Source organism: Crotalus tigris, unplaced genomic scaffold (assembly GCF_016545835.1).
Source record: "Crotalus tigris isolate CLP2741 ecotype Arizona unplaced genomic scaffold, ASM1654583v1 scf7180000018048.2368360, whole genome shotgun sequence".
NCBI lineage: Eukaryota > Metazoa > Chordata > Lepidosauria > Squamata > Viperidae > Crotalus > Crotalus tigris.
The window spans coordinates 816,000-843,136 of NW_024096794.1; the positions used below are offsets into that span (position 1 = coordinate 816,000).

At 36.9% G+C, this 27,137-nt stretch overlaps 2 protein-coding genes across 3 annotated transcripts in view; one reads left to right on the forward strand and one right to left on the reverse strand.

The window, feature by feature from the left end:
* Positions 1-27,137, forward strand: part of CMTR1 (cap methyltransferase 1) — a 40,949-nt gene that overhangs the window by 9,978 nt on the left and 3,834 nt on the right. For both annotated transcript variants that reach the window (XM_039347047.1, XM_039347048.1), the window contains exons 5-23: positions 103-195; positions 2,873-2,944; positions 6,823-6,917; positions 6,999-7,071; positions 7,271-7,469; positions 7,745-7,863; positions 9,446-9,542; positions 10,324-10,456; positions 11,073-11,252; positions 12,537-12,593; positions 13,385-13,442; positions 14,950-15,018; positions 15,576-15,707; positions 16,220-16,342; positions 17,615-17,706; positions 18,060-18,128; positions 19,061-19,108; positions 20,374-20,486; positions 22,279-22,387. In XM_039347047.1, the coding sequence (XP_039202981.1) occupies positions 103-195; positions 2,873-2,944; positions 6,823-6,917; positions 6,999-7,071; positions 7,271-7,469; positions 7,745-7,863; positions 9,446-9,542; positions 10,324-10,456; positions 11,073-11,252; positions 12,537-12,593; positions 13,385-13,442; positions 14,950-15,018; positions 15,576-15,707; positions 16,220-16,342; positions 17,615-17,706; positions 18,060-18,128; positions 19,061-19,108; positions 20,374-20,486; positions 22,279-22,387 (1,931 nt within the window). The remainder of the gene's footprint in view (positions 1-102; positions 196-2,872; positions 2,945-6,822; positions 6,918-6,998; positions 7,072-7,270; positions 7,470-7,744; positions 7,864-9,445; positions 9,543-10,323; positions 10,457-11,072; positions 11,253-12,536; positions 12,594-13,384; positions 13,443-14,949; positions 15,019-15,575; positions 15,708-16,219; positions 16,343-17,614; positions 17,707-18,059; positions 18,129-19,060; positions 19,109-20,373; positions 20,487-22,278; positions 22,388-27,137) is intronic.
* CCDC167 (coiled-coil domain containing 167) overlaps positions 20,499-27,137 on the reverse strand; it is a 37,923-nt gene continuing 31,284 nt past the window's right edge. The window contains exon 4 of the mRNA XM_039347050.1: positions 20,499-22,306. Within this exon, the coding sequence (XP_039202984.1) occupies positions 22,254-22,306 (53 nt within the window). The 3' untranslated portion in view covers positions 20,499-22,253. The remainder of the gene's footprint in view (positions 22,307-27,137) is intronic.

Consider the following 27,137-nt stretch of genomic DNA (forward strand, 5'->3'; position numbering starts at 1 on the left):
AGAGCACTCTAGTAAACATTGAATTGAGGTTGGTTTTCTGATCTATGAGCTAGATTTATTATACTTATGACTCTCTTGAAATCTTCTTTCTCTTGTTCACAGGCTAGTGCTTATGAGCAAGTGGACTGGTGCCCAGAATGTACCACGGAAATTCCAGATGCTGAAGAAATGAAGGATTGGATGACAATAGGAAAGGTATTCAGGTTGCACAACAAGGAAAATAATCACCACCAAACCTTTATTACTGACATCTACAGTGTACAGTTCTAAAAAAGAAAGCAAAAATATTCTAGATAAAGAGATCTATGAATCAGAAGTAATAAAAAAGGTCTAAGAAAGAGAAAATACGTTAGTGTATTATGAAGATGCTTAAGCAGGGACTGCAAAATTAATAGAACACTTATAATACACAGATACTAAAATGTTTATGTTTTGGTTCAGTGATTTTTTAAAAAAAACTACTCAAGGGATAAATAAATGTAATTAATCTGCTGGATAGCCCTGGGAATAAAAGAGCGATAGATGGTTAATTTTTATTAATTTTTATCAATGACAAACAACATAGCATGAACGTAAATGTAAATTTCTTACTTGCTTAGGTAAACAAAGAAAAGAAAATTAAATGCTGAGTTGGTTAAGAGTGAAAAAGTTCTAGTTAAATTCAGAAAGGTGCCCAAATATGCTAAAAAGATACTTCAGGTGGAAAATTATAGTAATAGTCTTAAACTATAGCAAATGAGTCAAAGTTTTATTAAATATAATTGAATTGAAACTACGAAAGCATATTAAAAATAAATTTAATAACTGTAAATATAATTAAAATATCTTGATCTTTTAAATCTTTTATTACAGTTACTGGTGTGACCTAAACTTCACATTTTAGTACATGATTTTAATGAAATCCTATTTAAATGAATTTCCACTGAAGGTTTCTCCCTCCCCCCCAATATTTTAATTCTGTTCTTTCAGGGTATCATACATGGTTCCTTTTTATTTTACTTCTAGCCCATGTTTGCCAAGTGAATTTTGTAGCCATAGGACTGAGAATCTATAAGGCCTGGATAGCAATTATCACCATTCTTTAGCATTATTTTATGAAAAGTACCTATAATCAGAATTGTTTTATTTTCCTATGTGCCAAAGAAGCCTTGTGGATATTTTTTTGTGACTGGGATACATATTCATGCATTGTGCTTGGTACGCCCTTCTGAGCTCATGCTCCTTATGAAATAAGCAGGTTGATACACTTGAGTATGTAGCTGGCTTGCCTTGTTTGTCAGTTTCAAATTATATAATACTGCCGCTTCCCTCCTCTGATTACTGTATTTGTGAAAGCTTGAATAACTTGATAAGCTGTTTAAACACAGCAATAGGAAATCACATTTGCTCCAATGAATCCTCATTTTACAGAACACCATTTGTCTGTCTGGCATAGACCACTGCTCTTCAATATTTACATGTTCTAAAAAGTGGCAGTGTAGCTGAGAATGTATGTAATAGCAAAGAGATGAATAGTTTTTTGTCCTCCATTGGATATTGGCATATTTTTAAATGATGTACTGACAACCACTGAGATACTATATTTTTAGGGGAGTTTATATAAGTTTGCTTTCTCCATATTGCTCAGACTGCAAATATGCCATGGCTGCTACTTGCAGTGAATGGATCTGTCATTGTTCATGTACTGAAAAATACAGTTAAGGTAGACTCCTTATTCCCATATCTGTAAGTACGATATTTCCTATTAACGGAAATAAATGACAGTGACAATGGTGATGATAATAATAATGAAAATGATATATTAAAATTATATGCTGTCCAGCCCCCCCCCCAAAGTCTGGGAGATGTAGATATAGACTATTAGCATTGTCTATGTCTATGCATTGATCTTGGTATAAAATGAATATTTTGTTAGCCTTGCATATGTATGTTAGATGAATCTCAATTTCATGTAAAGTCTTAATAAATTGTCCATGTTGCTCTCCTAATTCCATGGAGTAGATTTTTGAGACCATATCAGGGGAAGGGACTTTGCAGGGGGAATAAGGATTGTTTCTATTCCAGTTCAACTGCAGTAAGTCATTCTGTTGTTGTGAAGTACTAATAAGATATATTTTAAAAATAAACTTTGAAGTGTCAGCTTCATTTTCATATGTGGACACTTTCAGTTAGCAAAGATAATGTTTAGAGTATCATAAGATTCCTTTCTCCCTGCCCCACAAAGCTTTACTTTTTTGGACACATTTTGTATATGATAAGCAACAGTTTGGGCTTCCCGTGATGGTTTTTATAGTAAGAGTGTTTATGTAGATAAAGTATCTCTTTTTGGCCAGGTCTTCCAAAATAGGGAACAATGCATTGATGATGATGAGGTTGTGAAACTATATCAGGGTGAGGTAAGGGCTTCCTTTCCTCATGCTCAACGGCTGAACATTTCTTATTTCAAGCATTCCTCCCCCCCCCCCCGGTACCTAAAATGTGCACATTGTCTTAATGGGTTTTACATTGTAAGTTGTTCTGCCTTCACTGTTTTGGTTCATTCTTAAATTTTTTATTAAGAATACCACATCTTTCTAAAAAAAGGTGATGATCTTATTACGGCTGTGTAATGATTCAGATTCAAATAGGAAATAATGATTCATGCAAATTGCACCAGTCAGCAACTCATTAAAGAAGGGCTTAGGCTGCTGTGGCCAGCAATCCTAGGAAGAGAAACATTTGATATAAGAGGTACCATCAAATGCAATTTGCAGGTCCTTCATGGTTCTGAATCACATTTTCTCTTTTTGAGCTGGGATCATTACATAGCCCTGATCTTAAGACAAATGGTTTTGCACATATTGATTCATTTTCCCCACATTTTGTTTTATAGAAGAAACTGGTGATTGATGATGAAACGGAATTCTGTGGAAAAGAACTCCTACACCGCATGCTCCAATGCAAGGTGAATTTTATCTGCTGGAACCACAACAGGCCTGTCAGTAGAAGGAGAAATACCAGTGCAGTGCAAAGGCAGAAAAATCTGAGGGCTGATGGTTGTGACACATTTAGAACAGAGTAGCTTCCAGTAACATGGAGGCTTAAGTGACTCCCTTATTTGTTTCCTCTCCTCCTTCTCTACTGAGTGTTAATAATCAGACTGAACTTTGGATGAGTTGCTTTAGATGAACAGTCTTAAACTTGTGTATATTTCAACTTAGTTTTCCCCGTTTCCCCCTAACAAACAGAATACATGAATAGTCTTACCCTGTTTGAATGAAGCTAGTTTGACTTCTATAGAAAAATGCATTCGGTGAAATCTCTTGAGGATGGCGCGCTGATAATATTGAAGTGGGCGCTGCTAAGGAAGAGTTTGTTGTTAGGTGATTGTTGAAATTGCAGCCTGTGTGCCATATTATTGAGTCCAGTCATAGAAAAATGAGTGTAAAGCAGCAGTTTTTATATGAAGCACTGATATTGTCTGATACTGATTTGATTTATATGAATTCCTGATATTCACTTGATATTCACCCTTTTGTGGTGGAGGCCAGTTCCCCGTTTATTTTCAGAAGCTTCAGATTGACTCCCTGCTTTGACATCAAAGACAGACTCTTACAGGGATCTTGCACTGAACAAGAGCCCACATTCAAAAGAAAAGGAGAAAAAGCACAGCAGTGGGTCTCCTGGAGCAGGGGCCCCCAACCCCCCAGACCACGGCCTTTTCGGAACTGGGTCACGCCAGCAAATCTCCATTTGTGCAAGCGCAAAGGGAGCTGCATGTGTGCATGCCTACCGCTTACAAAGAACCATCCCCTCTTTCCTCTCCCGCTGCTGGGCCACCAAGGCAGAAAGGTTGGAGACCACTGTCTTAGAGAGGGTGGCAGCAAGGAAAAGAGAACTTTATTCAAGCAATTGAATAGTAATTGAGTTCTTGCCTGGCAAATAAGCCTCTTGAGTCCAATAAGTATATCCAATAAGTATTATTGGAGCTCAGCCCTAGAGAAGAGAGCCGTTGTGGAAAAATATTCTGTCACGAGTGGGGAAGTGTGAATTAATGCATCCAGGCACAGACCTATAATCCAAAAACTGATTTCCTCTTCATCAAACTCTGATCATTCGGTGAGAGGGCCATTCCTGACCATTCAGGCTATAATAAGCTGTGCTCTAGAATATACTCGAACAAATCCGAATTGAGGCATACCATTCCAGTTAGCATTTGGCCTTCTCTCCCACCAATGAGAATTGGACATAAGAATATTTCAACTCATACAAGTTGTTCTTCTCTGTCCAGTGGGTAAAACCATTGGGGAGAGTTTCCCTTTAGAAAATATTTGCAGGGTAACATATTTTTCTTTTCATGATTTTAACAAGTGATACAAAATAGAAAGATTCTTAGCAGATAATTTTGCCAGGCCAGTGCTTTAATTGCCAGAATGAAACTTGGTTATGGCTATGGCCCTTTTGTCCACCCAGGAAAAAGGAATATATTGCTTTTTCACATCCTTGGGTAGCAAGTCTCCTGTATTTGAGGGGAGAAGCAGAATGTTACACTTAGCCACAATTTCCTGTTCTTCTCTAATGTGGAAAGCTGTGCTTAGTTTCACTTGCAAAGCATTTTAATTCTAGGAGTAGAATTAAATCATGCCTACAATCTTACCTGAGGGATTCCCCAGGTTTCAAACCAGATTCACTGGAAAAGTAGTTTGGTTAGAAGAATATGTGTAGCTTCTAGCTCAGGGGTCGGCAACCTTAAACACTCAAAGAGCCACTTGGACCCGTTTCCCAGAGAAAAGAAAACACTGGGAGCCGCAAAACATGAGCGCACATGTGCATGTGAGGGGGGGGGAGCTTGATTGAAGAGTTTAATTAAAAAGAAATAGAGGCTGCTGTGCATGAGTTCTCTCTCTCTCTCTCTCTCCCTCCCTCCCTCCCTCCCTCCCTCCCTCCAATCTTCTGCTCACCTGGCAAGCTTGCTTCACGCTGTTCTCTGACAAGCTGACATACATTCTTATTGGGCTGGCTCTCTCCTATCAAGGTTCAAGTAAACAGTAACAAAGCTCTCAAGTAACAAAGAAGATGTGCAGTGGTTCATAGATTTTTTGCAAATTTCTGTTACAAGTTTATTTCTGCTCTCTCATATCATTATTTCCTTCTCTGGGATACTGGGAAATGAAGAGCCATTCCAGTGAGGTTTTCCAATAACCAGAGATGTTTGTATCCATACTTCTTCAGCACCCAGACCCCAGTATAAAGATAGTATAAAGCACTATCTTTATAGTGCCTGCCCCTAATATTGCTCTTGAAGGTCACAGCACCAGATCAATCACCTTTGCTCTGCTCCTTTTACTTAGGAAGGTTAGCTGCAGATGAAATCAGTGACAGGGTGCTTTCAAGGTTTGGAAGCAGCATCTAAAGCAGTGGTTCTTAACCTATGGGTCGGAACCCCATTTGGGGTCGAACGACCATTTCATGGGGGTCGCCAAACAACGCAGTCTGCCATTTTTTCCCCCTTTTCCTTAGCTGTGCTACTCCCTTTTATTCTATTGGCTTTTGAAAGCCAATAGAATAGACTCTCTTGAATAGAGTCTAATTCTATTGGCTTTCAAAAGCCAATAGGAATTGTCCAGGCTGTCTCTGCCCTGCTGAGCCCGCCAAAAGTCCCATTCTGCAAATGGTGCTGCACCAGTTGAGTAGTCCTCGACTTACGACCGGTTGAGTAGTCCTCGACTTACGACCAGTTGGGGGTCATGGCATTAAAAAGGTTGAGAACCACTGATCTAAAGGCACATAGTATCCAGTAATATATGACCCAACCACCAGAACCCAGAGTAACTATGCACAGCCTGGAAACTCAATCATTGCCAGGTTTGATGCTCTGTCTTACTCTCATGCTTTTATTTTGTGATCTGTGTGTCCCAGCCCCACACAAACAGGAAGATGCCTTGTCCAGACTCTCAAATGATGGAGCAGATGCCATTCACAGCCACAATCTTGCAGCTAGAAAACTTTGCAACCACCTTGGAGTCACCTCCCTGACAGCACTTATTTCAAACCTGCCGGGAAGAAATCTTTTCACTTAGGTTCAGCCGTAGAACACCAGTGCAACCTGGAAGAGTCCAAGATAACCTCTATTTAATCTGAGGATGGCTTCTTGCATTATCATGGTCCCCTGTATTTGCCTTTGGTGGAATTACGAGAGGGAATGCTACACCTGGCACACAAAAAAGCTGTGACAGGACATTTTGGATTTATAAGACCCTAGGTCTAATCATCCAGGATTTTTGGTAGTTGTGTATCAAAGTTAAGATGTAGGTGTAACCACCTGCCATTTTCTAGGTCTCCATTGTCAAGTAGGATCACCTCTGAAAGTTGTTGAGATCTGGCTAAGGAAAAAAACCTTGCTTCTTTGAGGTTGCACAGAAAAATTGGCAGCATGATACACTGGGCCATTTTTGTTCCTGGCACTCTCACAAGCATACCCTTCCACCCACATAACCAGACCCACCCTGTCTTTCATAGCTCCCCCCCCCTCCAGCCCTGGACTTCCTTGCCTATATGTGTACCTGCCTATATGTGTACCTGCCTATACGTGCTCTGTTCTTTTATTCTGTTATTGTAGCCAATCTCAAAAGTATTTTTAGCAATCATCTGGAGTTGAGTTTTTTTTTGGTCTTGTCTACTTAATGAAGCTTACATTCTGATTAAAGAATGAATGTTCCATTGCTAATTGCTCCCAAAAATTAGGTTCTGTAAAGTAAAATAAAGTTCTAAGTATGGAACTGCAAAATGTTCTGTTTAGCTGTCCTTTCCATTTAGATTAGATTTTCTAATTTCTTCTTGCAGACTGTTTTTGATGTGCTGGATGGAGAGGAGATGCGCCGAGCTCGTACAAGATCCAATCCCTATGAGATGATCCGTGGAGCCTTCTTCCTAAACAGGTCAGAGAATAGACAACACATTGCGACATATTTAGTCACTTAAGGGCAAACTCTTAACAGATGCCCGTCTTACACTTACAGAGCTGCAATGAAGATGGGAAACATAGATTATGTCTTCGACCACATGTTTACAAACCCAAAGGATTCTCGTGGGGTGAGAATTTTCATTTATTTGTGTATCTCTGGTGCCTTCTCTGAATGGGAAAAGTGAGTAGGAAAATACTTTGAGCTTTATTAAAATGGTAGTTGATTAAGCACCTCAGAAGCTAAGCAATTTAACAGATTGATGCAACTATTTACTTGGGAGATTGATTTAGTTGCGGTGATTGAATTTTTATCTTCTCTGTTTGTAGAAACCACTAATTAAAGAACATGGTGCTGAACTGCTGTATTTTGCTGATGTATGTGCTGGCCCTGGTGGTTTCTCAGAATATGTCCTCTGGAGGAGGAAGTGGCATGCAAAAGGTTTTGGGATGACCTTAAAAGGACCAAATGATTTCAAATTGGAGGATTTCTATGCTGCATCTAGTGAGCTTTTTGAACCTTACTATGGTAAGCACACAAAATTGTTTTTGTTTAAAAAAAGCAACAACATCCTCAGTGGATGCATGGTTTTCTGCAAGAATATTAATTATCTAAGAATAGGAAAAACTGGCTGTATTGGGATAAGAAAAATGGCTTTCCTTTTATTAATCAACATTCTAAAATATTTTCTGTTGAAACGTGGGTAATTGTTTTTAAAACAGGAGGTTTTTAAAAATGATTCTTTGGTAAGTACAGTATTAATATATGTGATTCAAAATCAAAGTCCTTGTTTTCCCACTTAGGTGAAGGGGGTGTCGAGGGAGATGGCGACATCACCCGTCCTGAGAACATTTCTGCCTTTCAGCAGTTTGTGCTGGACAATACAGATCAGAAGGGGGTGCATTTCTTAATGGCTGATGGGGTACGTTTTTTTCTCTTTTTCTTTTATCCTGCGGGCATTAACTGCAGCTTACCTTTCATAGCATTCTGTGACATGCAGCCAAATTAGGCAAATCACCATAATGTTAGCTTTCCTTTGAAACTATATCCTGTGTCATTCTGTTTTATCCTGGAACTGGATTAATGAACTGTGTTGAAATGAAAAATGTAAATATACATATATTCACTGAACGTCACCAAATTATGTTACAGATGTTCTTGAGAAACTTAAGTTTTGATGTAACTATATTGCTGATCTTGTTGAGCGTAGATAGATACCGAGCCTCTATTTGCTGTTAATAAAACATATTTTTATGTCCTAAGTGAAGCAAAACACTTTGAGAGTTTTTTGGTCAAGACAAGTACATTTTGTGAAAGGTCTGAGATATAGTTGACAAATTTTATCTAGCTGCAATAGTTATAAAATACCTTGAATTGAACTTGATTCCTGGTATTATATGGATTTAACTATGCATAGTCAATATATCCTAGAGGAATATGTCTATATTTAATAACATAGCAAACTCTGGAGTCAAGAGCCTGTGAAACTCAATGAAAGTCAATTATCATCTCCCCATTCATGTCCAAGTTCCAAAAGACTCTCTGGAGGTAATATGAATCTGAACTCCACCCTTTTCCTTTCCATATCTGCCACAAATGTACAAGACCTGAGTGCTGCTGTCCTCTGTCAGAGTAACCTTGGTCATTGAACTGGATATTATTGAAAACAGATAGTGTATTACAACAGACTAGCAGTGGTTCATTAAAAATTACTATAAAATAACCCCCATCTACTCCCAGAATGTCCAGTGAGTACTGCCAATAGGATTATATAGAAAAATGAGGTGAAAGGGAAGACATGATCCTTTAGACAGATGATGCCCATCAGCTTATAACCAGAGAGAAGATACTTCACTACTGCTTTTATTTTCTGTTCTCTCCCTCGATCCCAAATCTACATATCTCAGTTGTAATTTGGTGCTAAAATAAACAAATGAAGGGAGCAGAAAGGCGACAAGCATATTCTACTGTGGTTGGTGTTGGGAGATGAGAAAGTGGCAGAAATAATAATAATAATAATAGTAGTAGTAATAGTAGTAGTAGTAAAGTTGGAAGGGACCTTGGAGGTCATCTAGTCCAACCCCCTGCTCAGGCAGGAAACCCTACACCATTTCGGACAAATGGCTGTCCAGTCTCTTCTTAAAAACTTGCAGTGTTGGAGCATTTACTGCTTTTGGGGGCAGGTTGTTCCACTGATTAATTGTTCTCACTGTCAGGAAGGTTCTCCGTAGTTCTAGGTTGCTTCTCTCCTTGATTAGTTTCCACCCATTGCTTCTTGTCCTGCCTTCAGGTGCTTTGGAAAATAGCTTAATTCCCTCTTTTTATGGCAGCCCCATGTTTTGCTCAGTCGGCTAAGGTGCAACAAGGCACTCCAGAGAAGAAAAGATTAGTTCTGATAGTGGATTGGTTGGAAGATAGCACTAAAAAAAACTGAAGAGCCATTATTTTTTAATTATACAGATGGTGATATTAAACAATTATGTATTTAACTTTGTGTGTTTCAGGGCTTCTCAGTAGAAGGGCAGGAAAACATCCAAGAGATCTTAAGCAAGCAGCTGACTCTTTGTCAGTTCCTCACAGGACTCTCTGTTATACGGACAGGTGCTGTCCCATTTTGGCTTACCTCTATATTTTATTCTCCTCTGTGGTTTTGGTGGTAGATATTCTCCAGTCTGTTTTGTCTTTCTCTATTTATGAAGCATTTCCCTTGAAAATATTTTTGCAAGCTTTGGACTGTAAGTGACAAGGTTCTCCAGTTTGGGCTGTTTTTGTTTTTATTTTATTTTATTTTTTGTCATTGTGAATTGCTGTTTCTAAAATGTATTTAGATATATGTAGATATTCTGGTAGCAGGATAATAGAGGTCTTTATAGTAATAGCGTTAAATGGATGTATTGTGATATGTCCATAAGTACTTATGCCATTGCAACCTGGACAAATTGTAGCTTCTGAATGTGTTAAAGAGTAGCCCCATGTAGAGTGCATTGCAGTAATCCAAATGAGAGCTGAACAAGATATGCCTGAACCAGGGTGGCATGAAACAAAAAAGGACACAATTGGCATAAGATGGATTTGTGCAATGGCCATGACTACCACCAGCTCATCAAGATTTTCACAATTTAATTTTTCAAGATGTCTGTGGGTAAGGTTTTACTGCTATGATAAATTATGTAGCAGATGGCTATCTAATAAAGCCTGGGACAGAATGAGAAAATATACCCTCAGTTCTTCGATGAGCACAAACTCATTAGGGAGCTAGAACCAGAGCATTCTGTCTTGGTTTCATTTAGGTTTCAGAAATATAAACTCAATTTCTTGATGGAAAGATGGAATATAAAATAGTATGTGTTTTTCTTTTTTCATTGTTTTTTTTTTTCTCCAGGAGGGCACTTTCTCTGCAAAACCTTTGACTTATTCACACCATTCAGTGTTGGCCTTGTGTATTTGCTGTATTGCTGTTTTGAACGTCTATCAATTTTCAAACCTCTGACAAGCCGTCCTGCAAATTCAGAAAGGTGAGATGTGAGAACTGTGAAGGCAATCTTTTTGAATGAGGAAACAGTGATAAAAGATTTGATGCAGTTGTAATCTTGACACATACTTTATGACTGGTTTTGGCTGTGAATTTTCAATTCTTGGAACTGGAGAAAGAGAAGGAATTACGCAAGGTAGTTGAGGAAGAGACAAGGGGCACTGGGTAAGAATATATTTTTTATTTGCCACCAAACTTTTTTAACATGATATATATTAGTAATCATGTAGGAAATGTTTGAATCAGCTATTATAGCTTAATATTTGGTGGCATATTAAAGTATGAATGGGACAAAATGACCACAATCTACAATTGATCAGAGCCCATTGTTAGTTCATGCAGTTTTTTTTTTCTGTCAGTTGCAGATAGTTTGGAAAAATAACAAGATCAGAGAAAGCATTAGATGATTCTGTATCCATTGTCCTTCAAAAACTTTAGACTACAGGAAATACTGTAACTTTCTAATAGCATGATCTATGTTTCTTCAGAAGCATATATACATGAGTTTACCTTATAATCTAACAAAAAAGTATTAATCGTTGTGTAAAAAACTCAAACCCACAAAAAACAAGGAAAAAAAGTATTTTGTGCCTCTACAGGTATGTAATATGCCGTGGGTTAAAAGCTGGAATTGAAGAAGTGAGAGACTATCTTTTCACAGTGAACATCAAAATCAACCAGCTACGCAACTCTGACCAAGATGTTAATCTTGTTGTTCCTTTGGAAGTAATCAGAGGCGATCATGATTTCTATGATTATATGATCCACTCAAATAAAAGGTGGGTTAATACATTGAGAGAAAAAAAAAACTATCTGCAGGAAAAAATAAAGGATTTGTCTTTGCATACATAGTGGCACTCTTTTTGCTAGTGATTTTACCAAGTATTTTTACTATCTGAAAATTATCAGTTACTTCACTGAATATCTTTTTAAATTTAATAGTTTACATAACAACATACTTTATAAGATACTTTTTTCTTTTTTTATCCATGTGTTATTAAAATACTGAAATGCAGAGAGGAGAAAAGAAATAATAAAGTGCAAAGAAAGTTAAAAAAGAAATATGATATGAAGAAGACTCTTTGTCTGAATTTCAAAACACAGTGAAAAAAGATAAACACTTTTTAATTATTCTCCCATCCCCTTCTATTTGTATCCCTAATTGCTGGTCACAGATTAGATAGTAGCACTTTACACCAAGCATTAGTAGATGTTGTTAGTTTCTATTGGAGCCCTGAAAAACATGTTCCAGGTATCCAAATCTGCCTTGCTTTGTGATATATTGTATATAAGGGAGTCACTCCTGCTTGAATTAGTTAAACTTCTATTGTGCATATATACTCTCAATTTAGTCTTCCATTCTGATATCGTAGGCAAGATACCGCTTTTCCAAGACTCATTATTTTTTTCTTAATCTAAAGAAGCCTAAGTCATTGTGTATGTTTGGCAAAAGGCAAGTTGTGAAATAGAATATTATATCCGATTCGTTATTTACTGAGGCTAGGCTACCCCAAATTTTTGGGCGGCTGATTGTGTCCCCTGTGCACATTTGAAAATGATTTGAAAGAAATGCTTCAAACATCCCTCTGTGCTCTGTACTCATGAGAGTAGACCCTTTGTTTTTCTAGTCTTCTGTGTTAAAGTCGCCAAGTCTTCTTTCCTGCTTCTGTGACAACCCAAAGAAAGGTTCGGGGTTAATAAATAACAGAGAGGTGCTACTATTTTGCTGCTTAAAGCATTGGTTTAGGATCTTTGGAGGTGTAGGTATCCCTGTTGTGCAATAATATTATAGATAAGAGATCCAGTAATCACTAGAAACCTGGCTAATATTAATTTTTGGTTTTCTTTTATTTCACCCAATGAAAAATATCATGGGCAAAAAGTGTAAATGAATTGTTCCTCAATTTCTAACAGTATCAGTGTGGTGTGTTTTGTTATAATGTGGTATAAATGTAAATGTTTTATTTTTGTTCTGCCTCTTATTTTTTATCCATATTTTGATTCATAAGACTTTCATTTAACAGGTTCTGAATGCTTTAGAATAGACCTGTTTTCTCTTGCAGACTCTGTGCTGTTCAGATTAAAGCCCTGGCCAAAATTCATGCCTTTGTTCAAGACACGTAAGTAGATTTGATATTTTCAAAGTGTTCTACAAAACCATATTTAAGGACTTTACTGGAAATTAATGTGTGGATTATTTGAGATACATAGTTAGTCACATGGATATAATCTTCATTTGTAGTGGTAAGGTGCAAATTTAGCCATAGTATGATTACAGTGGGACTGATATAAATTAGTAGGATTTTATTGTCTTTCAAGTCACTGGGCCCTACCTAGTGTGTTGTCACTAAATTTGTCCTATTGATTTTCCTTCAGTAGAAGCAGTGTTTTTTATGGCCCAAATCTGTAATATGGTAGGTTGGCTTTTTCTTATTTGAGCTACTATAGATTGAATTTTTTCAAAAGCAAGAATGCCATACTAATAGGGAAATAAGTTTATATATGAGGTAGCATTGGGTTTCAAAAACTACAGGTAGTCCTCAAATTATGACCATAATGAAGTCTGCTCATCATGGTCGTAAGTCATGATGGTTGTAAAAAGCGGCTGTGTTCAGTCATGTAACTGTGGGGAGGTGGTGGTGGTGACTGTTGGAAGTTTGAATCTGAGTCGTAAATAGCCCAAGGTAGGTCAGCTGTAACGTCAAATGGTTGCTAAGCGACCAGTTGTAAGTTGAGGATACCTGCGCTGTTTTTTATGTATTATTTATTATTCATAAGGTCACCCAACTCGAGCAATGTGACTCAGTGACTAGATGAATGGATAGTAATAAGTTATCATTGAGTAGATGGGATAAAAAGAACCTGAAGTGTCTTTTTGGTGGAAGATACAGACATTTATATATTCTTTTAGGACTTTGAATGAACCACGTCAGGCTGATATCCGAAAAGAATGCCTCCGACTTTGGGGGGTGAGTAAGACAAAGAAGCAAAATATTACACTCACTGTATTTTGTGGTTCTCAACTTTCTTAACACAAGAACTAGGCTTTTGAACTCCAAATAAGGTCATCATATATTTTCTATCGGGAAGGATTCTTTTGTCTTTAGAAGGTCAAGAGGTAGGCTCAGGATGACTCTTCGCAACCAGATGATCTCAGTTTTTAATAAAATTGCAGGTTCAAATTGATCTAGTCTGGCATTATTTATGATTTGTTTAAACTAGTTATATTGTCGGCTTCATCCAGCTGACAAAATCCTCTTTAATATGTCTGAAACACAGCTGGAGGTTACTATTTTACAGGTGAAATCTCATCCTTTTGCGAGTTACTTTTCTTTTACTCCTATTACTGTAGAGAAGACTTGAGAAGTTAAAATTATAGCATTTCATCTCTGAATTGATAATCCTGCTTCTTCCTCAGATGGCAGCTTGTTCTGCTAGTCTCTGTGAGAGTAAGAGAGACCCAGTTCTGTATATAAAAAGCACAGAATGTGGAGATTGCAAATACTTGCTCCTGGAGTTCTGGATGGGTGGTCGGCACTCATTGTTGAGGAAGAAAAACTGCTGGTTGGCCCAGCTGACCAAAAGGATGAAGGAGAGAGCTGGAATATATATCCCTTGTTTTTAGGAGAAAGGAAGCAAAAATAAAATTGCCATCTAACTTACCCCACGATTATAATCACAACAAATCTTTTGCTATCCTGAATGATGCAATTATTATGGCAATAGTTTTGTCCCGTTTTAAAAAAAACGTATAATTGATCTATAAAAAAATGCAATTATAAGCAAGGAATCATAATGCAGTGTTTTCTCAACTAATTATCTCAAAGTAAAAAAAAAAAATCTTGATATTGTTATGATAGCTCCAAATTGAGATTGCTAGCTGAGAATTTGCAAGGATCTCTGAAACATTTTAGGTTTGAAATATTTTCTATAGGGTTTTTTTTCAAATATAATAAATATTCATTGAAAATTACAGAGTAAATAATGCAGCAGAATTAAATATAGTTTACTGCTAATAGTTGAAGGGAACTAATAGTTTCATTGCAGGATGGTTTCTCTACATGGATCTTGAATTTGGGGGATTTTTATTGCCACATGTTTTATAGGCTAATAATGTATATTGCATGAAAGGTATTTTACTGATTTGAAGAGGAACTCTCATTCTCATTCACGTTTAAATGAACTGCCTAATTCTTTTGGATAATTTGCAGGCATGGACAAAGGCCACACGGGTAGCTTATTATAATAGAAAATTCCCACTGTTCTTTGTGTGGGATTCATGAGGAAGGAGGATTGAGAAGATAAAAATATGTGTGGAAAAGGAATTTTTTTTGATTCAATACTAGCATCTAGGATAAAATTGTCTATTTTTTTTTCTTTATAGTAAAATGCCTTGCTTTTTTTCCCTTGCATAATATAAAAGTCAGGGAAATGTAGGTAATTTATAATTTTAAACTAACCAACTAATCTTTCTAGATTCCAGACCAAGCTCGAATTGCTCCATCCTCTTCTGATCCCTTGACCAAATTCTATGAACTAACTCAGGTAAGATTTTCTCCCCCACTTTCTGTGTTGAGATATTCAGATGGCATTCATGTCCTGTATGGTGCCATCATAGAGAGCAAAGCTTAAAAAAAAAAAAAACCTGGCAAGACTTAATGTCAGCTGTTCTTTGTTTAACGGTAAAGCTGCTGCTTGAAAGGCACTGTGAAAGGCTTTCACTTAGACACCACGGTCAAATGCAATTGGTTGAAACGTTTCTAAAACTGTAGGAAAAGGGATATATAGAAGGAACAAGCTTAATGGAAGTTATTTTATGCTAAGATAGGCAGGCTGATACACATTTATCATGCTGATAGGTTCTGAATGTAGCACATTGTGTTATTTCAGTACATAAAGCATAGTGATGTATTTTAATGCCAGTCATAGATTTAGCCTTTTACTTTCTTCAACTTAGTCTTTTTCAGATACTCTCATTATGCTTGGTCAGCTTGCTCAGTAGACATGATTGATGAAAGTTACAGATCAGATCTCTGGAGGTCACCATATTGAAATAAATTGTGGAATTATCTTTCTTTCTGTCTCTTTCAATTTTGCTTTAGGGTACTAACATAGAGATCTTTAGTTATAAACCAACTCCTCTCAACTCAAAAACTTTGGACAAAATTCGACCAGTGCTGGATTACAGATGCATGGTATCTGGAAGTGAGCAGAAGTTCCTTCTGTCATTAGGGGTATGTGATAATTAAATATATTGGTTAATACCAGTAGGTGAAATAGTATATTTTAAGTAAGATGGAATTTGTTTAGATTTTATATATTTTTCTTTCTGGTTGTCCAGGGGGTCACCGGGAGTCAACAGCCAAAACGAACAAAAAGTTATCAAGATGATAGTTTGACCAGTGGATTCTCCTTGTCATTGTGGAGATAAATGAAAACTGTGTTTCATAATTTGATGAAATACATCTGCTCATTTCATCAACATTTGGTTGCAATAATTAATATTTCTTATGTGAAATTAAATCTCACATTTTTGGGAATAGTTAGAGAGGCTTGTTAAGTAAACCGAAAACTGTTTATTCTCTTTTGTAATAACATCTGTTTCATATCCATCTTAAAACATTTTCCTAGTTTGGATGCACATTTCTCTCACCTGTTATACTACAAACTGTTTGAGAGCATGTAGTTTCTTCAGCGGACTGCTTCTCTCTCTAATCTGTCTGCCTCCTTTTTTGCTTATACGCAGAAGTCTCAGATATATACGTGGCTTGGTCGCCAATCAGATCGCTGGACCAAACTGGACTTGAAGATAGAACTGCCACGGGATACACTTCTTTCTGTGGAAATTGTTCCTGAGCTGAAAGGAGAGGTCGATGACCTTCAGAAATTTTTTCTTTCGAGAATGTTTTTGGCTTGTTTCCTTCCCGGAATAGTGTGATGGATGAAAAGATAGAGGAGAGAGAGCAAAGGCATAGTCCCTAACCAATCTTTCTGCTGGCCCATTTATAACCACTGTGCAGCTCTCAGTAAAGTGTCCCTCAGGAGATCTAGCCCTTGACGGAAAAAAAGATCCCTTATGTTTGGCTAGGAGTTTCTCAACCTCAGCAGCTTTAAGATGCATAGACTGCAATTCCAGCGTGCTAGCAAGGAACTAAGGGAGTTGCTGAGGTTGAGAAACATTGGCTGAAAGATTAACTGTGGCCACAATAGCAAAAAATGACAGTATTTCCGATATTTTGATGTAGGGAAAACATCCATAAAGCCTGTATTATAATCCCTAAAGTAAGCATCACATAGTTGAAAAGCAGAGGGAGTCTCGGAGAAAAACTCCATAATGTTTCTTATCGCTGGGCCAAAGGGGTGGTTGAAGTGTTGACCCAGTGGCTGGAGGCTGAAAAGATTCAGATTGCACATTTCTAAGACAGAGTGGTTTTTCATTTGCAGGCATGATAATTCCAGAGAAATAACTTCATTGATTCTTACGCTTGTTTGTAAATCCAAAGCCACGCCATAAAATAAAACATCAATAAAAAGGAAAAAAAAGAAAAAAAAAGAATATATAAAAGCCAGTCAGAAGATAAATTACTTTCAACCTCAAGGCTCATAGAAGATAGTGGGGAGAAATTGATAGGGGCATCTTTTGATTAAAAATTCCGCTATTTAATCTTACTGAAATAAACAATCAGATTGAATGCAAGTAGACCTCACTTAGCAATAGGCTCATACAGCAACTGTTTGCAGTTATGACAGTGATGAAAAAATAACTTTATGACCAATCCTTGCATTTATGACTTTTGCAGGTCTGTAAAGGAAAAAAAAACCTGAAGTAAGATTAAGCATTGTTACGGTTTCACTTAATGACTGAATTTCTGATCCTAACTTACTGCATTCTATTCTGAGTATCTTCCAGTTGAACTAAAGCGTCTCCATCACTCTGCCTGAAAATCTGCATATTGATCCAAACTGGAAAACACTAAATTTTAGATTCACCCACCTACAGTTTGTTGAAAAAGTGAGATGGGCGGCATCTACATTTAGTAAACTGTGGTCACTCATGAGGACTACTGTTATAGGCAGACATGCCCATTTTTTTTTGCAAAGAGTAGCACTCTAAGATGTTCCTAATTCCCTTCCTTTCTAGGGCAAAGCCCAGCGAAAAATCAATGCCATTCACATCCTGGATGCTTTGGTGCTGAATGGCAGTGATGTTAGAGAACAGCATTTCAATCAGCGGTAAGTAGAGTTAGGGTAGGCTGTTGCATAAATATATTTGTGGGATAGTGGGGCTCCTTTTAACTTTTCATCTGCACTGTTCAAGACAATTCTTCAGATCAATATTAGAAGCAAACCTTAGTGTTTTCTTTCTGTCCATTTTATCAAAGGAGACATGCCTGTAGGAAAGAAGACTAAGTAACAACTAATCACCTTTCTTCAAAAAGAGGCTTGAATTATTAAATCCAATCATTTTTTAATGTTTGTTTTGGGAATATCTGCCCAGCAGACACTGCAGAAAATTCTCATATAAGTTCTACTAATTGTTGTTTCCAATACTGTAACCATGTATAAATCTCTCTTTTTGATTGCAGAATTCAGATGGCAGAAAAGTTTGTGAAAGCTGTCTCTAAACCTAGCCGCCCAGATATGAGCCCCATCAGGTGAACAAGTCCTCTTGGATTTTTCTTGGCTTTGAGATTATGAGGATGAAATATAATGGATAGAATTTTGACATGCTCTATTACCACTGAATAATGACAAAGGCTACAGGTGGGGTTGGCCTTCTGAGAAGGCTTTTTCAGTTCACTTTGGGAGGACTTTCTCACATTGGAAATAAACTTTTTACTCCTGGAAGAAAAAGCATATTTGGTGTAGAGGTTAAAACATCAGGCTAGAAACTGGGTGAGTTTTAGTCCCACCTTAGGCACAAAGTCAGCTGTGTGACCTTGGGCCAGTCCCTCTCTCTCAGCCCCAGGAAGCAGGCAGTGGCAAACTACTTCTGAAAAATCTTTGCCAAGGACACTACAGGGATGCGTCAAGGCACTTGCAGCAGTGCACACTGGCTCCAAGGCATCTCCCCCAAAACCAAGCCCGTTTATGATTTTTATTTAGCATATATTGTATAACTCTGGAACAGACTTTCAAAAAGCCAGCTTTAATTTTCTCTACATGGATAATTCTGCATTTTGCTGATTTAGCAACAATTTATGGCAAGGTTAACTTTGTTTCATGCTCAGCAGAATTGTTTGACTTTGCTATCTGGAATTTCCAAATGGATGGGTGTTGTTGCAGTCCAGCCATGTTTAGATCTATAGATTCAATTCTATAATGATCTTGAGAGTGAAACAATATTTAAAAACTATATGCAGTTATGCTTTGTGGTATACTATCTATTGTTTTTTAGTCTTTCAATCTTTTCTCTTGAATCACGAAGGCCACAGTTTCTCATTTTCTGTGGGGTCATCATATACTTAAAGGACAAGGTATTGAAAATACTCAGCAAAAGTTCCGTAGCTTCTTCCCAACTCTCTCTAGAAGGGCCTTATAGGAAGTTTAGAGCCTACATATCCAGCTTACTGATTTTTTCCCACAGAGTGAAGGAAGTGTACAGGCTAGAGGATATGGAAAAGATCTTTCTCAGGTAAGTTCTCAGATTTTTTTTAAAAAAATAGTTTAATTTGCAGATTGAAAACTCAGAATTCTGCTACTGTTTGGGAAAGCAGTATTATTAAGTTCTGATTGATCAGCTTGTAGAAAAAAATGTATAGACTGTATATTGGAAGGAAAATCGCTTATTCCTTGTTGCCAAATCATTAGGGTTAAAAAAAACCAGCTGCAGTTTAATATGAAGATATCACTTTTGCCTAAAACAAGAGTGGGATAGATGCTTACCTATTGAAAAAAATGCTTTAAAAAAAAAAAGCAGTGTAACTGTATGCAGTCATAGTTAGGGCTAAAAATATTTCATCAATATTCCTCATCACTTTATGTCTTGTAAGTTATGAATTTCCTTTATGGCAGAGATTCATGGAAGAATTTGACCTTAGCTCCCCTCAACAGTTTTTATGCTTATTATACTTTATAATATTCTGAGTCCCTCAATACCTCATTCAAAGCCTTTGCAGGCATTTTGCCAACCTCCGATGAATGTAATGGCCTCAAGGTTCTACCAACCCCTGGAAATGGATGAGAAAGTTATTTCCTCAAACTTCACACTTCAAATTATTTTTATTAGCTCTGCAGTTCTGGAGACTTGAGAATACCCAGCCAGCAGCCATGTTTATCACAGGGTTTCATGTTGAAGTTGGAAGGTGCACTATAATATTAGGGACAGGACTCCAATAGTAATAGCAATAGCACTTAGACTTACATACCGCTTCACAGTGCTTTAAAGCCCTCTCTAAACAGTTTACAGAGTCAGCATATTGCCCCCAACAATCTGGGTCCTCATTTTACCGACCTCGTAAGGATGGAAGCCTGAGTCAACCTTGAGCCGATCAGAATTGAACTGCCGAACTGCTGGCAGCTGGCAGTCAGAAGAAGTAACCTGTAGTACTGCACTCTAACCACTGTGCCACCATGGCTGTTAATTCTTGGAAGACAGTAGAGTTCTACATTTTTTAAAAAAGGGTACCAAGCTTCATCCAAACACTGTGATCTAAACATCTTATGATTTCTTCATCTTTACAGCATCTGTCTGAGATAAATCATTATTTCTGATAGAGAGATAAGGTGTTGTATTGATTTGGCCAACACTGAATTTGTATTGAACAAGAATTTAAACTAGATCTCTTTGTCCAAGTCCTCTTTACCTGCTAGCAAGTCATATTGATTCTCAGAGCTTCTATGATTATTTCTCATTCTTATTCTTTCTCTCTCTCTCTCTTCATATGTTTGGCAATTTAGGTTAGAGATGAAGGTTATCAAGAGTTCAGGTGGAATTCCACGGCTATCCTACACCGGTCGTGATGACAGGCATTTTGTACCTTTTGGATTGTACATCGTTCGGACTGTCAGCGGTAAATCAATTTCTAGCCATATCTGATATAATAGTTAAGCCTAAGGCCTGGAATTTAAGTACTGTAGTTGGGTCAATGTCACTTTTGTGTGTGTGTGTGTGTGGGGGGGGATGTTGAGAAAATTAAGTAAGGACACTTTTTATTATTATTTCTTTGTAGAATGAGAAAAAACAAAGATTTTTTTTCCTTCTTGATTTGTTGCCCCCTTGTTATGTTTTAATCTCTTCTTCCTAGCTGAGGTGGTAGAAAACGCATAGAAAATGGTAGGGGCCAAAGGAGAGCTTGTTGGATTCTTCTGTTTGTTTTCTTGAAAAGAACTTTAAAATGCTGAAAGAAGATTGCTGTAATTAGCTTCTTTATATGCTATTTGTGTTCCTTACCAGCCATCATTAACAACTAGCACAAAACCACCTCACAACCTTTTTAGTTCAAAGCAGGGTTACTTATGAATTTAAAAAAATACAGTACACTTAATTCTTGAAGTATTTGGAAGTATAAGATGTTCCTCCCAGCACATTTTAATTATATTTTGAGTCACTCCAATGATTTTATCCTAAGTCTCTTTTAACAATATTTATTTGATTTATAAGGCCACCAATTTACTGAGCTACTCCGGTCAACTTACAATGGGTAGTTATTATATATGAAAAAAAATTGAATGCTAACTAATCAACTGGCAATACCTGGCGAAGAGTCAAGGCATGTCTGCTAGGTTGTACTAGATAACTTTGTTTTGTATAAGGGACCCAAAGTATGCTTATTCTATTCGATCTGTTGGGAGTGGCAGAGATAACTGGAGATGGGCAATCTTGTAGATAACCTGATCCTGTGCTATGAAAGGTATTACGGACAATAATCAGCATCTTGGAAGTTTATGGAAAGTCAGCGCAGCTCACAAAGTAGTGGTATTATATGAGCATACCAAACTTACAACTACTTACATTGCTGCACTGGACCAATTGTTCTGGGTGGCTTTCAAGGGCAACCCCATGTAGAGTGCATTGTAGTAGTCCAAATGGAAGGTGACCAAAGTATGAGTAATTGTGATTAGAAACTCCTGATCCATGAATGGATACAAGAGAGTGCTCCAGTGGTAAAGCAGTTCTATCTGCATGCAAGCAATTCTACCCAGGATTAAAAACAAGGAATTCTTGGGGTCAGGGGGCCTGAAACTTACAGCCAATTTTGCTATGGTTGAACTGAAATCTTTTTGTCCACCATCCTCTCTGTGAATAGAATTATTTTATTTTTTGAAATGGTAATCATTGTGAAATATACAAGTTACCCATTTGAGAAAGGAAGCCAGCAGAGAAGATTGCAGATGGCAATCACATGATTGCGGGGCACTTGGCATCTGGTTGTAAGAGTGAATAAGTTACCAAACAACCAGACTATGATCACATTGGGGTGTGGATAATGGGACAGCGTGACATTTTACAATAGCCTTTCCTAGACTGTCATAATTTTAAACAGTTGTTAAATGACTTGTCATAATTTGAGGACTACCTGCAGTTCAACAGAATTCTTTGTTAGCATAAACATTGCATCCTAGTTGGTCCTGTGCATGCATGGATAGTTCCTACAGATTTCCTCTATGTGATTATTGTGTGGTTGCTGTTCCATGGAAATTACCTGTTTGTCTATTTTGATGTTCTTATACTGTATTAGCCAAACAATCGTTTATATGTTAAGTCTTTTGCTGAGAATGGTACAAAGGAACAATACAATTAGAAATTTTGATGTGTCTCTTTCTCTTTTGTTTTTGATTTAATCTTCTTGGTTTTCTTCAAAGAGCCCTGGACAATGGCACGCAGCAAAACCTGTAACAGAAAATTTTTCTTCAATAAGGCAACACAGCATGCCACGTACCAACTGCCCCCAGAGTCTGTAGCACCATTTCAGTGAGTATTGAATTTGCAAATAGTAGCAATTCATCCAGGAGGGGGAAGCTAGATACAGTGTCACATTAGAATTTTTTATTTATTTATTTTCCCTTCTGTTCTGTAATGTTTGTACTAATTTCTAAAAACAATGAAAGCAAATAAAAACCCCATTAGACAATTCTGAACCAATATGCTTTCCAAGGCATTGTATTCCTTATCGACCGAATTTGTTTTGTCTGATAAGTCCTGGTGAGATATTTTAGATTCCGGCACAGATGCCTACTTGGATCCTGCTTCTTGTCAGCTTTCATCCTTTTATGATAGGAAAAAAAGGTGAAACAGAATTCACATGGGGATTGGGGTAATTTATTTCTCACAAAAATTGCACATTAAATGTAATTTAGATTAATTTATATAACAAGAGTTTTCATAGGCACCTTATAGTCATAACGTTTCTTTAGCTTCTTCAAAGAATGATGAGTCTTAGGTTCTTATTGAAATTGGCAAAACTTTACAAGGTAGAAATATTAGCATTTAAAGAATGGGAAACCAGAAATTGATTTCCAAGTGTAGGAATAGTCCAAGAGAAGACAATTGTATCAGCACTTCTGGCAGTGGTTGGGAATTCTGGATGCTTATAATATCTTTAAATAGCAAATAAAAATATGTACATTATATAAACCAAAAGTAGAGACATGCATTATTAATTCATTATTCCAAGCAGAAGCATTTGTTTCTGTACTGGGTCCTGCAACTAACCTGCTGGTCAAAGAGAATGAGTTGTGAATTTGAAGTCCTCAGACTTTAAGGGAGAAGTAAGAAGACAGTTCATTATTGTTCATTTCTAATTTCTTAAACCAGCTGTAGCAAATTTCTTTGGTTTACAAGTCCAGATGCTAGTTTGTTACATATTTTACCACCTATTGCATTTGCTGTTTGCGTTTGCATCAGCTGTTTTTAGTTAAACTCTTTATATCATTTATAAATAAACTCCATTTATATTTTGTTTGTAATTTATAATGGGCTTACATTATATTTTAATTCATAGCTCTTTCCTTACTTCTTTCCTATGCTTTTACAATCATTCTTCCTATCAAAGAACCATCTTGGATATCTGAGCTTTTTTTGTAGTTGTAAATGACTTTCTGCATCTGATGACACATTAAAGATATTTTGCAGACAACATTGTGAAGTACAGATTGTTTTACAGCTTGCGCATAAATAAATTCTGCAGATTGTCTTGTTCAGTCTATATTTTGGAAATGGATATGGGATGTCTCTTTCCCTGCTTCATTAAGCTAAATTCATCATTTCATTGGGAGAAACTTTTTTTTAGAAAAATCTCTTCCCTTGATCAGTACTTGAGAGGCCACAATTCTATCAAAGATATGAACATTCCAACAACCAATCTCATCCTTTATGATCTTAAATTTGTGGAATTTCTGTAGCCTTCAGTCAGCTGTGATCATTTTCCTTCACAATCTTTCTGTTTTGTATTTTTGGAAAAACTTGTTTTGATTTACTTGCCTGAGGTTCTTTTGAGATGACAGTCTTTGATCTTTTGGACTTCTTTTAAATTTCCAACAGCTTTCTGTAAGAAGTGTGCTCAACCATTCACTTTCCTCTGCCAAGCATTTGTGTCATAAAGGAAGGCTGAATTTTTGAATTTTTCCTGTCAGCTGGAGATGTACAAAAATATTTCTCAGAGATGCTTCTCTCATTCATAGCTTTTTGATGAAACTTTGTCTGTTTCTCTGTATTATCTTTCTTCCATTTTCTCACTCTGTAACTTTGGGCTTTTCCCTGAATTTATCATGTGAATTTCTGTAAGAACTTAAGAAGAACTTTTTTTTCTCAATTTTCTCAAAATAGTTTAAACAATTTTACTAGCGCCTACTTTGTAATTTTTCTCATCTCTTTCCAACCAATCTTTGTCATTCTGCCCACTTTCGTATGCCATGCCAGGGGCAAGAAATCTTTTAGTTGATATTTACACTTTTGATATTTTGAGAACATAGTAACAACAACAACAACAATAACGTTGGAAGGGACTTTGGAGGTCCTCTAGTCCAACCCCCCCCCCGCTCAGGCAGGAAATCGTATATCATTTCAGACAAATGGCTGTACAGTCTCTTCTTAAAACTTCCAGTGTTGGAGCATTCACAACTTCTGGAGGCAGGTTGTTCCATGGTTAATTATTCTAACTGTCAGGAAGTTTCTTCTTAGTTCTAGGTTGCTTCTCTCTCTGGTTAGTTTCCATCCATTGCTTCTTGTCTTGCCTTCAGATGCTTTGGAGAATAACTTGACTCCCTCTTCTTTGTGGCAGCCTCTGAAATATTGGAACACTGCTATCATGTCCCCCCTCGTCCTTCTCTTCATTAAAGTAGACATACCCAATTCCAGCAACCGTTCTTTATACATTTTAGCCTCCAGTCCCCTAATCATCTTTGTTGCTCTTCTCTGTACTCTTTCTAGAGACTCAACATCTTTTTTACATCGTGGTGACCAAAACTGGATGCAGTATTCCAAGTGTGGCCTTACCAAGGCATTGTAAAGTGGTGTTAACACTTCACGTGGTGAAAGCGCACTTCTAAAATTGCTATTATTTGGAATGGGAGTGGAAATAGGTTGCCATCATGATTATGGATATTCACAAAACTTTCACTTATTTACCATCTTGTTTCCTGCTATCACTTCTAGGTTTTCATCATGCTTTTTATTATGTAGAAATTGTGCTTTCAAACAGAACAGTGAGATGCAGCTGCCCCCCTTTTTTATTTACAGATTCAGATGCACTTTTTTCAAGAAACATGATCCTAAATATTAATGCTTATCTTTGCAGTATTGCAGCTACCCATTTTTTAAATTAAAAGAATATTGAAAAAAAAAACATTTAAAGGAGTAACTGGATGGATGGAAGGGTAGCATAGTAAATATTTCATTCTTATTTTAGTTTCTCTTTTTAATGAAGATGAATACAGTGCTCGCATCCAAGACTGCCAAGATTTGTGAAATGCCTGATTTGTTTATAGCTTTCCTCCTCTTTTAGTGATGAATTTTGACAGATACTGTGAATCCTTTGAGCCTCTTTTCTTTGCTCTCTAAGTGCAGTAAATAGTGTTTTGTACAAACTTTCCTCTTTCTTTTATCATCACACTGAATACTTTTTCTGATAGTACTTTGCTAGGAAAAGGAAGCTTCTTCAGTCCTGGTATTTTTTGAATTATTCTGAGGGTGATTTTAGTAATGGATGCATTTGTTTACCATGTGAGCTTTAGTGTGTTTATAATTAGACACTGTTATATGTTCGTGACACAATGTTTTGAATCCAATAATCAATCTCTTAAAACACTGTAAATAAATAGACTGTGAATATTAAATGCTAGTAATTGTTGGACCTGGCTGTTACATTTCTTGTTATGAGGTGCTTGGTTTTTATCAATTTGACAGCAGTCTCAAATCAAGAAGAGAATTTGAGATCTGGAGTATTTATTCAGTAAGATGATTTAAAATAAGAGATAGGTGTGCATGCATGAGCACACACATGTTGAAATATGTATCAAAGTTGTGCATTTACACAGTTTCTTTTATCTAGAAAATTGCTATAGTTCCTACTGCATTTATTTTGTCAGATCTTTCTATGTGAACCATTTTTATATATTCTTGTGAATTTGCTTAATTTCCCTTGCCAGATACTTTAAAATTCTCAATTTCTGTGTTTGGGCTATCATCCCATCCATCTATGTTCTGACTTGATATACAAATAAAACAGTTTCTGGTATTTTATCTTTTTTGTCTAGGTTAGGGTGCCTTTGTAGTAGCAGTTCTTCTGATTGCAGAATATTTGATCTACGTGAAGTTAGACGTTTAATTAAAGGTGCTTGATGGAGTAAAGACGAAAATTTCTCCACATTTGATTAGATGCTGACTGCTCTGAGTCAGCAAATCCATCTTAAAATAGACATTTCCACTTTGCAGTTGAGGGCAGATTTCCCCTCCCTCCTCTGCTCACTGTGGACTTTCATGGGGAAATGTAAAGATAATGCCACAAAATAAATTATTGAATCGAGTCAATCTAATTGTGTGAAGCACTAGAACAGTGTTTCTCAACCTTGACAATTTTAAGGCATGTGGACTTCAACTCCCAGAATTCCACAGCCAGCAATGCTGGCTGTGGAATTCTGGGAATTGAAGTCCACATGCCTTAAAATTGTCAAGGTTGAGAAACACTGCACTAGAAAGTAAGACTGTGGACCGCCTGAACATTTCCTTTGGAGATGCTGGAAAGGCCCTGCTGTAGGTAATGCAACCTAACGTAATTTCTAGCCATCCTTCTGATTGTTTCGTCTCCCAGCCCTTGGTTTTTAGAGTTGGTTGCTGTGTCCATAAAGGCTGACGAGGTGAGGGTTTCATAAGTTCCTCAGATTACTGTTTCCTTTATTTCAGAGACTACTGTCTGCCATACATTTGTATGTATTCAGGTTTTTTAAAAAAAGAATAAAAATAATATGAATAATCCATAAACTGTCTCTCCCATTTTTCTTTCTTTTCCTTTACTGTCATTAATCCATTATAGTTGCTTAGGAACAAGTTGATTAAGTTTAGGGATTGTCTTGGTCTTAATAACATCAATTTAGCAGACTAACCAAATGTCAGACTAAGAAATAATCTCATTTGTGAAGTTATACACAGAATTTCCACTCTTTTGATATTTTTCAGATTTAAAAATGGCTAGATGTGAGGAGTCTTTGGTGCTCTCTGAGCTTGC